This window comes from Pan troglodytes, chromosome 8 (genome assembly GCF_028858775.2).
Source record: "Pan troglodytes isolate AG18354 chromosome 8, NHGRI_mPanTro3-v2.0_pri, whole genome shotgun sequence".
NCBI classification, from domain to species: Eukaryota; Metazoa; Chordata; class Mammalia; order Primates; family Hominidae; genus Pan; species Pan troglodytes.
In genome coordinates, this window is record NC_072406.2 from 48453167 (window position 1) to 48465777 (window position 12611).

The 12611-nt window shown below is 41.9% G+C and overlaps 1 protein-coding gene across 17 annotated transcripts in view; it reads left to right on the top strand.

Annotated features, from left to right (window-relative positions):
* Positions 1-12611, top strand: part of CCNY (cyclin Y) — a 326218-nt gene that overhangs the window by 246934 nt on the left and 66673 nt on the right. For 15 of the 17 annotated variants that reach the window (XM_063781644.1, XM_016963029.3, XM_063781645.1 and 12 more), the window contains one exon: positions 5672-5706. The exons of the other annotated variants lie outside the window; for them this stretch is intronic. In XM_063781644.1, coding sequence (XP_063637714.1) covers positions 5672-5706 — 35 coding nt within the window. The remainder of the gene's footprint in view (positions 1-5671; positions 5707-12611) is intronic. 17 annotated transcript variants of the gene reach the window in all.

Sequence of the window (12611 nt, forward strand, 5' to 3'; positions counted from 1 at the left end):
TCAGGGCAGGAGCTCAGCAGGGCGGGAGCCTCCATGTACATTCTGAACAGGGGCTCAACAGTTGTTTTGAATTGAGTGAGTGAGTGAGTGAATTCACTGAATTATTGAAAACTGTAGGAACTGTGTGGTAATCTCAAATTTACTATGAGAAAAGTTAATAGTAAACTTTTAATTTTATTGTTCAAGGCCTGATCTATGCTACCCACAGGAAAAAGGAAAGGGAAATGAAACCTTTTCTTTTCAACCAGATCTTTGTGATCTGCATTGGAGCTATCTCAGCAATCAGCTTCGTATATCCAAACAAAATTCTGTCATTCTTTAGTTGAAGCCTGCCTCTTGTGTGGCCTGCCAGTCCTTCACATCCAGAGTAGTTAATCAGTTAAGTAAATTTTCTTTGTAGAATAGCACAGCTCTATTCATACCTGGTTCTAATTGTCATTCTGTTTTTAAATGGGACTCGTTTTATGCAGATGCCAAGGATGCCTGTGCACACCAGTGATGTTCTTGTTGGAGGGCGGATGTATAGAGGAAGGGGTCCTACACGCGGTCTCCTCTCTTCTTCTTCTGGGCCCTCCCTTCCTTGGCCTGCTTGGGCTCTTCCCTAATTTGCCAAAGAAAGAGTATCTTAGGTATCTTAGGACCTTTTTAGTACCAGCATCCTATGGCTTGGTGGTGGCTAACACTTGCCATTGGAAGGTCGGTCTATTTTAGAAATGGAAGAGGAGAGTCAGGTGCGGTGGCTCATACCTGTAATCCCAAAACTTTGGGGGGTGCTGAGACAGGAGGATTGCTTGAGCCCAGGAGTTCAATACCAGCCTGGGCAACATAGTGAGATCTCATCTCTAAAAAAGAAAAAAATTGGAAATGGAAGAGGAGAAACCAAGGTAATCTTTTAAATGCCTACCTATGACAGGAATCAGCTGAAATGGTGTTTAGATTGTTAACAAATCCTCATTAATAATCACACACTAGGTTGAAAGTTGTATTTTAAAGAGTCACTTGTGTGACATTGTGGCAAGAGAGCATCTCATAGCAACTTAAGTGTAATTTTGTTTGTCCCTCAGATTGCAAACACTGCCTTTTACTCTCTTCACTCCCCATTTTATCAGGAGAAGACTTTTAATGCCAACTGTATTGTTTTTGCTGATTTTAGATGGCTTATTTTTAAAGCCTCTGGTACATTTTCTGTTTACATCTTTATGGACTGTCACTGTAGCCAATTAAAAATCCTCTTAACTATCATAGATTGTGTCAAAGGAGATTGCTGTTATTCCTCTCCCAGGAAAGAAAAAATTTATGATCCATATCAATTTATTGCCTGTTTTCCCTAAAGAAGCAAAACATAATTATTAGTTAATTCAGTTAGACATTAACTCAGAAAACTCCAGAGATTTTGATTGATTGTTATAGTAACCAAAAATATTGAAGTGTTAAAGATGACTAAAACCAGCTATTAGGAATGAGTTGGCATATTGCTTATACCATTACATAAAATAGCTAAAGCATTTTGAATTTTAGAGCTGTACTCACATCAGCCTCAGTGGTTTCAAATTTATTTTAAAGACAGGTTTAGATTTAGGCAATTCTGTCAGTCTTTTCAGGTGGTACACCACTGTAAAATATTCTGCTTATCACTGGGTGTGGTGGTTCACGCCTGTAATCCCAGCGCTTTGGGAGGCCGAGGCAGGTGGATCACTTGAGGTGAGGAGTTCGAGACCAGCCTGGCCAACATGGCAAAACCCTGTCTCTACTAAAAAATACAAAAAATTAGCTGGGTGTGGTGGTGCACCCCTGTACTCTCAGCTACTTAGGCAGGAGAGGCAGGAGAATTGCTTGAACCTGGGAGGTGGAGTGAGTCAGCTCACTTCCCTCCAGCCTGGATTACAGAGCGAGACTCCGTCTCAAAAAAAAAAAAAAATTCTACTTATCTTATTCCCGCTATGGTAATGTCTTGGTTGTGCTCCTGCTAGCTTAGGGGAAAAGGAGTAATTAATTTTAAGGGCACTGAGGGTATCTCAGACAGCTCATGAATTGGTGGAACTGGGTACTAAAAGCTGTTAGGACTAAGGCAGCACCTGCCTTCTGCCCATCTCCCTCTGCCGTGTTTCTCTGCATGGCAGAGGGACACCACTGCTGTATGGGGGTCCAGGAATCATAAGACACAAAATACAGTCGCACTCATGACTGTAACTTATTACAATGCAAGCACATGAGGCAAACTTAGTACAGGGAAGAGGTGCACAGGGCGAGTCCTCTCCCATGGAGCCGCACAGGTTGCACTTTATCCCCCCATTCACAAATGAGTTGTGAAAACACCTGTGGAATGTTGTCAGCCAGGGAAACTCCTGGGTAGAGACCCAGCACCCAGGATTTTTATGGAGGACCACTCATGTAAGAAGGCTCTGCCTGTTAAGTACCAAAGTTCCAGACTCCCAGAAGGAAATAAACCATACTGTGTGCGGCATAGAGCATATTGTTTGTGCAGACAGCTTAGGCACAGTGAGCCACTCCTACCAGTTAGGAAATGATGGGAAGGAACCCTCCTAAATCCAAGTTCCCAGATACCAGCCAAGGGCCAGCCTTGCAACAGGCCCTTTAAGGATGGCCGTCAAATCTGCTGCTTCACTCTTTCTTGCACAGCGGAGCCCCACCCCAGTCTGAAGTTTACACATCATACCCTCAGTTAAGGTTGAGCAGAGCCCTTTGAGTATGTCCCAACTCCAGATTCCCAGGAGAAGGAGTTAGCCCAGAGAGGGTAGAGTTACCCCCCAATCCAGACAGGATGGTCAGAGTAATGGGTCACATGGTCTAACGTGGATATCAGGAATTCTTCCCATCTGGGTAGGGACAGGTTGTTGGTTTGGGGGCGCGGAAGACACTCCAGAAGCAAGTCGGCCATAGGGATGCATGTGTGGAAAATCTCAGAAACTGCAGACTTCATCTGCCAAAGGCCCTCTTATGTTAGGAGGAGCATTACAAAACCATACAGGAAAGTGGCACCTGACTCAGGCCCCAGGAGCCCCAGGTTGCTCTGAGGAAGTAGGGTAGTGTGTAGGTGTTCATTTGCATAGAAGCAGTGAATGCCTGAGAGATTCTGTAATAGATTCAGATAGCTTATCCTCAGGTGTTCTGTAATAGTCTTAGTGAACTTTCGTTTTTCTTCACCATTCTGATTGCAGCCAGTTGGAGTTCATGAAAATAGCCTGATTCCTCCCTGAGATTGACCCTTGTAGGTGGTGGACAAAAATGGCATATGTGTTTATAATATTCTTCTGTGTCTGCTGTAGTTTTTTTTTTTTTGGTTGTTTGAAAGCTTTTGTATTAGTCTGTTTTCACGCTGCTGATAAAGACATACCCCAGACTGGGCAGTTTACAAAAGAGGTTTAAGGGACTTACAGTTCCACGTAGCTGGGGAGGCGTCACAGTCATGGTGGAAGGTATCTCAGGCACGTCTCACATCGCGGCAGACAAGAGAAGAGGGCTTGTGCAGAGAAACTCCTGTTTTTACAATCATCAGATCTCATGAGACTTATTCACTATCATGAGAACAGCATGGGAAAGACCTGCCCCCATGATTCAATTACCTTCCACCAGGTCCCTCCCACAACATGTGGGAATTCAAGATGAGATTTGGGTGGGGACACAGCCAAACCATATCAGCTTTCTTGGTCGGACTTATAGTCAGAACTATTGAAGGTTATGCATCTCAGCCATTACTTCTACATGTGAATAGTTCCTAATCTTCTCAATAGTACCCATATAGGAAGCGCTGGTATTTTTTGAGGCATGGATATCTTTCATTTGCTGAAGGCAGGGGCTGATGTAGGGTGTTGAGGTGACCTTAGTATGGGTGGTGGTTCCCACAGTTGGGAGACTTGTGTCTCTTTTGCACAAACCTATCACTGGTTTGCTCTGAGAAGGGTTAAGTGTCATCTCAGAATATAGTGGGAACCCTGTCAGTTCTGTGGCCCATGTAGAAAGGGTTTCCGGGTCCCTTCAGTCAGTGGGAAATCACCATAGAATTATCATCATATCCCCATCCTTGGCTACATGTATAATAGTTTAGTATGAATTAATTTAATTCACACATGTGCATGCACACGCTCTATATATATGTATGTATGTATGCCAGGAAGTTAAAACCCAGAGCTTCCAGCCAGACCATCCTGTTTGTTTTGCTATGGTTTTCATGTGGATTCTTCCTTGGAGTCAGGTAAAATGTAATCCCTCTGCCTCCGTGCTGTGCATAGCAGACCAGTTTGTTGCTGCTGTCTGTGCACTCGTGCTCTGTGTGCGCTAGTCTGGCCTCATGCATGGCCAGGGTGCCCTGTCCTGTGACAGCAGGGGGCTGATCGCCTGCACATGCGTCCATCTGATGGCTTGATGGAGCTACCTTCTATGTGTCAGTCTCTCTTTTTAAAGTACTCAACAGTATCCTCAGACTAATTTTTGCTTTTGCATTTTTGCTTTTGTTATCTTTGAGATATCAAGAGTGGAAGGCAGCATTCATTCCAGAGAGGACAAGACTTCTAAGGAAAAGAGAAGTGTTTTTTTGGGAGTCTAAGAACAGCGTATGAGTGATAGAAAAACAGTTCCATAGTCCCTTCAACAGGTCAGCAGGAAGGCTTTTGAAAACAGTAGTGAATCTTCTTTGCGGGGGCATGGACTGTAAGGAGAAAACCTTCTTCTATCTTTTGTACACTGCTGTTTTAGGGTACCCCAAGATAACATTGTTGATTCCTGGGGACCTAGGATGTTATCTCCTTGAATGAAACCTATTCTTCATGTCTTTTACAGTAACGAATAAATGTGTTGATGGATTCATCTATACCCACAAAATGAGCCTTCAGAAAAGAAAATGCAAAGTTCAGTGATACTAGGTTATTATAAGCTCTTCGTGTTCCCTGTGACTGACCCTTCTACCTCTCTGGGGCAGCAGGCTCCCATTCTGAGAAACACTGGTATCTGGGGACACTGCAGGCTGAGCTGCTCAGCACAGGCCATGCATGCAGTGTGAGAAGCCACCTTGTTAGAGCAGTATCAGTTATGGTGACTGTTAGAGCAGTATCAATTATGGTAACCTCTGTCAGCCTTATGGGGTTGGGGATGGGTGCCACAAGGAGCTCCAGGGGCCTCCCAGACAGAAGCCCAGCTGTATTCACCAGCACCCAGCATGGAGAATAATGGGTTTCCATGATAAGTAACGCTGCTGATGTACATCGTCTTCCTGGATCTCAATGCTTTCTAGATATTGTTGTTATTTATATTTCCCTTATATACTGTGGAGCTGTATGGGTCTGGTAGGGTTGGGAATAAATAGTCCTATCATTTGTTAATTATGTTAAACTAATAGATGCATATGAGTTTTATGAGGGTTACTAATTACTTTTTTATTCAGTTAATGGAAATCTGTTACCCCTTAATTGATTTCAGCTGCAGTTATTTTGTTAGGGTGCTATTGTTTAAATGGATGTATATTTCCCTCTATGAGCCAAGTTCATTCAGATCTGCATTTGTGCAGGTCCCGTATTCTTATGTTTGATAAATGAGCAAGTGGGTGTGTTGGTTGGTGGAAGGATGGGACCACGACACAGAGGCCCAGTCCTCATCCACCTGCCAGGGGTTGGCATGCAGGCATATAACATTTCTGTTGCATCTTTTGTTTTCACAGTGAGAGAAAAACGCAAGAGTCTCTTCATTAACCATGTAAGTGAAGCTGTCTCCCTGTGTTTTTCATAATGACTGTACAGTGTAAAGAGCTAAAATAACTGTCTGTGATGGATGAAAATGGCTCATGTGCTTTGTAGATACTTGGAAGAACGTTGCAGTGTACTTATGCTTAGTTTGGTTTGTAATTGGACAAGCATCACTCAGTATTTGCCCACTGTCCCAAATATTTTTCCAGAAGCCCTAGACCACTATTGTTCATGAGATGATGTGTGTGAACAATAACATATCAAACATCACCCAGCAAGTCCAAGCGAAAGCCACTTCTTTTTAATTTTGAATCCTTTCCTTTCTCTACCCTCACCCCCAAATTATTCTTTTTCTCTTGTAGCTCAGTTCCATTTGAATAAACACATAGTTGTTTTCCATGAGGCTCTCTGTCTCCACACTTGACTCTTCCCATTTGTTGTTTCTGGGTCCAGTAGAGTCTGTGTGTTCTTCTGATGCTCCAAGAAAGGATAAACTTGATAACACTAAATTTAAAAAAGATGTTCAAACATTTGGCTGGAGTCTTTTGGCCATTCTTAGCCATGTCTCCCTCCCCTGGTGGCCAGGTGCAGGTGCCCCATTGAGATACTTCATCCCTCTTCCTTCCTTGAGCAGAGATGTAGCTGGCTGGCTCCAGCACCTACTCCACACCCTATATACCAGGCAAGTCCTAGCCACACCTTCTTCTTAGAAATATGGCCCTTTAGGAAAGAAAACTCTCCGAGAGGTATGGAATGATGAAACAGGTGTAAATTATCAAAATAAGTATGCTCTAAGTCCTCATTCTAAAAACAGAACCACACAAGGGTCTTTCTCAGGATTTTTAGACTGTCTGCATCTCTGTATTTGAAGATCTTGAAATAGTCCTAAAGCTGTGTATTAAAGAGACTTAAAGCCATAATGTTGTATTCTCTGCCCTTTGAAAATATGGACAAAATGCAGTTGGGAAGAAATTCATCAGCTGGGCCCTTACACTCAAGGGACATGATGCTACACCCTTAGGAGATTGATGACTTCTTTGTAGTCAGTGTTAATATATATGCACATATACAGTTTTCTAGGGGTCAGAGGGCTTATAATTTTTAGCAGATTCTTAAAGCAATCTGTGACCTTTTCCCTCGGCCCCTTAAATTTCAAAGCATCTGTTTAAAGCACCTTTGAAATTGCTATCTGTGTCATGAGGAAAATATGAAAATTGCCATGCCTTTTTTTTTTGAAAGCAGTATATACCTGGATATAAAAATTTGAGCGATTGGAACGAATTCTCTAAATCCTTGCTTCCATTTCTTTGCCTGCTGGGTGCACTTGAATGCTTTCCCACTCATTACACTCATTAGCATGCCTGCCAAGGAGCTTGCAAGGGAAGGAGAAGAGCTGGAACTGCATCCAGGCCATCTTTCCTGTTCACTGCAGCTCCATGGAAGGTGCATTGAAGAAAGAGGAGGATAGGACTTTGTCTGTGTTGCTCTGTTATCATTGTAGCTGATGATACAGAGGTGTGCTCCCACAGTTCTAACCTACATACCTCTTTTAACATCCCTGCACGCCCCCCCCCCCACCCCACCAACAGGCACACACCTAACCTTGCCATTTCGTGTCCTGTATAGTCTGAGCACCTGCCACACACTTGAGAACACATCTGCTGCACCCAGCACATGGATTAGTATGGGAGGCCATGCATTCTCACGCACAGTATCTTCTGACGCCCAGCCCAGCATTCAAACCTCTGTAAAATCACATCTGCTGACACAGAGTGAAATCACACAGTTGTTGAGATCTCTGCAAATGGACCTGTTCCTATAGAAAAGAAATCTGGGTGCTAAGTTTCTTATATAACAGATGACCCTGTAACAAGCAGCGTGACCCTCTAAACTGTGAACAGACCTCGCTGCAAATGAGCGCCATCAGTCCTGCCACGCTAGGAAAAGCCGTGGGAGTGTGCCAGTCCCACCAGCTGAAATATCATTTGAGTGAAATTACCTGCAGATTCAATTAGGCTAATAAAGCAGCTGTACTTTTCAGGTTTTGAAACTTAGGAATAGTAAGTTAGAACCGTGGAGAAAGGACGAGCAATAATAATAATCAGTCCCATCTGCTGAGTGCTTTAAAGCGTGTGTGCCAGGCTCTGCTGTAATTGGTTTAATGGACTCATTTAGTTAGCACAATGGCCATGCTAGGTAGGCACAATTCAGTATTACTATTTTACAGATGAGGAGATGAGGCACAAAGAAGTTAGCCAAGTAGACAGTGGAGCCCGGGTTGAGTCCCAGGTGGTCTGCTTCAAGCACCCCACTTAGCTCGCACCCTCTGTGTTCCTCAGATAATAACACCAGTTCTCATGTGACAGAGGTTGTTTAGCTTGCTTATCTGAACTTAGAGATAACATTTATAATTAAATTTGTGTGGGACAGTTTCTAGGGTTCATTTCTGAATATGGATCTCAACTGAAATTTATCATTTAGTTTGTTACTGAACTCTGGAGTGATAGTTATTTTTTGCCCTTATTATACCATTTCATTTTTTATTTGCTTTATTGTGAGGGATGTTGTTTCTTTAATTTCTCTTTCAAGTTTTGAAGAACCCACTTAGTACATGTTGCTAAGATAACCTACAAAGAGGCTACTATTTAAGAGAAATGAATGCAGTTGTGTAGGTAAGCCATTTAAGACAAGGCGAGTGTTCACCTCTACCCCCAGGACCATGATAACTGCAGGGGAAATAACCTCCTCCAGGTGGAGAAAAGTAAGGCTTTTCTGGTTTCCAGTAAACAACACACATAAGCAAGTGAGAAGAGTGGACTTTGACCCAGGACATTCTCCAGGGAATGGGGCAGTAGAGAATGGTCCCCCAGGCTGGAAAATGAGAGGGGCCTTTCACTGGCTCAAAACAGCCAAGAGAGACTCAGAGGATTAAGTGAAAGGAGACCACTTCTCAAGGAATTATTCCAGGTTTTGAAGCTTGAAGCCATTTGAAAATAAACCACTTCGGATGTTTTGACAGCAGGTTCAATCAGGGTGAATTATAAAGGTTAATATTTTAATCAGCACCTATGTTTTAGATGTAATTAAAGTGAACAGGTATAGGAAGGTGGTTGTTGTTGTTGTTGTTGTTGTTGTTTTTGAGATGGAGTCTCGCTCTGTCACCCAGGCTGGAGGGCATTGGTACGATCTTGGCTCACTGCAACCTCCCCAACCCGGGTTCAAACTATTCACCTGCCTCAGCCTCCCAAGTAGCTGGGATTACAAGCATGCGCCACCATACCCGGCTATTTTTTGTATTTTTAGTAGAGACAGGAATTAGCTATGTTGGCCAGGCTGGTCTTGAACCCCTGACCTCAGGTGATCCACCCGCCTTAGCTTCCCAAAGTGCTGGGATTACAAGCATGAGCCACTGCGTCCAGCTAGGAAAATTTAATGCATATGAAAGATACACGTATTTTTAAAAGGCTGTGTAAAGGGATTTATGTAAAGTTTATTTAAAATTTGCTGACATTTTGACTTTGCTTTTTTTTTTTTAAGGTTAGCTGTTTTTATGAATCTTTTAATTAAAGTGTAAAAATCTCTGATTATAGATTGTGGGTGACATTGTAGGTGGTTGGAGTTAAGAATCACTCCTGAAAAAAAAAAATCACTCCTGAAACTCAGAGAGAATGTATGCTTTTTACCTTAGCCTCACTTTTCTATGATTATCTTCCTGCCACCTGGTGATAGCACACCAAAAATGAATGGGTTATTCTAAGAAGTTAAAAAAAAAAAAAAAAAAAGATGTGAAAACAGAATGAATCAGGAGTTGAATAGCCAGCTTCCTTTGTCTTGTTTGCCATAGGTGCACTTTGAAACGAGAAAGCCAGACTGGGAATTCTGTGTAGTGTGATCCTCAAAAAAAAAAAAAACCAAAGCATTTGTCTCAACACTGAGTCTGGTGATAGTTCAGGAAACTTTGTGAGGAAGTAAAGCAACTAGGGGGAGTTACTTATCAGCTAAGCAAGAGTCACATTATTGTTAGTGGGACTTGGAGCCAAAAGAACTTTGTTCAAGCCCCCGTTCTGCCACCTGCTAATTGGGCAATCTTGGAAACATCTTGAAATCTCAGTTTTCTTATCTCCTAGGGTGGGTCATAATTCCAGACCTACTTGACTCGAAGGTAGTGATTTGCAGCCTAATTATAACACCATATACGTATGTTGTATTATTATTGTCCATTGGAATTTAGGTAAAATTGATTTAATTTTCCAAGTTCAATATCAAAACTGATGAAAGTCTTGCTGGTATTTTGAGTATGGATATAGTTTTTTCATAATCATTAAGACCAGGATTTTCTGGGAGGAGTATATTCTGTTCAGCTCCCTTTGGAGAATACTGACTTGAATCATTTGCTCCTCTTAACACAGTTCAGTTCCAAATCAGTTCCTGCCTTTTAGCTTTGAGTGAGGTAGGAATAGGATTCCTTGTAAAAAGGTGTCTATTCTGGTTATAGGCTTCATCTGTAAGTCATGAAAGTCAAGTAATACAGTGAGCTACATCTGGGAACTGAAATTTAAAACATTTTAAATCTTGCTTTTGCCTCTGGAAGATTGGCTCTTAATAGAATGAGAGTTTATTGAGCAGCTGCTGTGTTAGCATCAATGCCATATGCTTGGAGGATGTGAAAGAAGACTAAGTTTTTAAAATATCAGTAAAAATTTAAAAAATCCAATAAGATTAAAGAAATCCAGCTTTTACTTTGAAATAATTTCAAATGTATAGAAAAGTAGCAGCAATAATTGAGAGTACAGGATTTTCATGTGACTAAAGGAACCTTAGATGCTCTGGTTCTCAGACCCCCTGTTCTGCTTCACCCAGGGATGTTGACATGGGGTAGGTGTTTTGTTATTTTCTCTCTTCTTTTTGTTTTTTCTTCTTCTTTTTGCAGAATGTCTAGAAATGATAATGATAATGTTACACACACTGGTACATTGAGAAGCTTGGGTAGGACATCAATTCCTTAAGTGTATTGGTTATGTCTATGGAGGACTTTCTCTTTTCTTACCTCTTTCTGTTTCTTCTTCACCCCTTCTTCCCTTTCTTCATGCTGTCACTCTTGTAATGAGGCACAAAGGAAGTGGCACTTGTAAAGTGTAATCGTCCATTCAAATACAGGGCAGCTGACAGGTGGAATTGCTTCCCTAGTGCCTTTGTGGAAGGTCATTTTGAAAGCTACATTGTCCTTGTTAAGACACCCAAGTGAAGTGGCCACTGAGCTGTTGTTACGATTTAGCCTGGTAACTCATGGTGTGTTCTCCATGGAAGTTCCTATGTTGGAAGCCCTGATCTTTTGTATATAGTGTTAGGATATCATCCCTTAATTAGCCAGCACAAATTCTTGACCACAGCTGCCTGGTTTTCACATTGCTCTGACACTGCTACATGTGGGGAAGGAGCTGTTCTCATTTTAGTCAGTCACTGACTCTTGGTTCCATTGCTGCCATTCCCAGAGTTAGGGGAAGCACAACCACTCCTGCTAGCTGGGGAGGCACTGAGGGCCTCTTCACTGTGCATTCTACTTGTCACTTCATTGCTCTCCTAACCTCCTCAGTTTTCAACTCCATCACCTTGCTCAGGGACTTCTGGAGTAGAGAGAAGAAAGGAATGAAGTGAAGCCTTGAAGGAGCATTCTACTTGAAGCAGGAACTTTGTCAGAAAAGCCCTTTAAGAAGCAGACTTTGTATCCCTTAGCCTTGTGTTATAATCTGTTCTTTGACTTTATATATACATATATATGTGTGTGTATATATATGTGTGTGTACATATATATGTTTTAACTTTTATTTCATACTTACAGAATAATTTTAATAATAATAATACAGAAAACTCTCATCTACCCTTCAGCCAGATTCATCAGTTTTAAACCAATATTCTCTCACATTCTGCACATCCTTGGTCATTGTCCTTTATTATTTTTTCTGAATTGTTTGGAAGTAGGTTGTCTGCATTCTGCCTTTTCTCCCTAATACTCCACTGTGTATTTCCTAAGACTAAGGCTATTCTCTGTGTAACCACAATATTATCAAAATAAAGAATTTAACATTGATATGTTTCTTCTAATTAACTGATCATATTCCAGCAATGTTAAGTGGCTCCGTAATGTCCGCTACAGCGTGTTTTTCTGTGGTACGGGTTTCACTCCAGCCTGACACATGGCATTTAGTTGGCATGCACCCTCGATGTCCTTTAATCTGGAGCAGATTCTCAGCCTTTCTCAGTCTTTCAGGACATTGACACTGTTGAAGAATACAGGGCCAGTTTTTTTTTTTTTTTTAAATAATAATGTAATGTTTCTCATTTTGGATTTGCCCAAAGGATTCAGTTAAACATTTACAGCCAGAATACTACATGGAGTGTTCCCTTGCCCTTTTCAAGACATCAAATCGAGAGGCAGGCAGTATCATCTGACTCTTGTTGCTGATGTTGATTTTGATTACCGGGCAAGGTGCTGCCTGGATTCTCCACTGTCTGTTTACTCGTTTTCCCTTTGCAACTAACAAGCAGTCTCTGGGCAGGTACTTTAAAACCATGTAGATATCCTGCACTTTATCCCCACCCCCAGATTTAGCATCTGTTGATCAGGCTTGCCTGAATCAATCTTTATTATTTTTGGTTACAGAATGGTGGTTTTCCAGCCCTACCATACTTCTCTCCCTTTGTCAGTAGGTGTTCTGCTTAAGAGAGAGCCTTCTCTTCCCATCTGTCCATCTGTCTGTCCATCCAGCCATTTTCAGTACAGATTCCTGGATTTCTGCTTTTCTAATGATACCTAGTTCATGCTTGTGCTTAAATATTTCGATGTCCTAGATTTGGGTAGTGGCAGTCTTTTGATACTGGTTTTGTGTTCTTGTGACATGCTCCATCCTTTCGTTT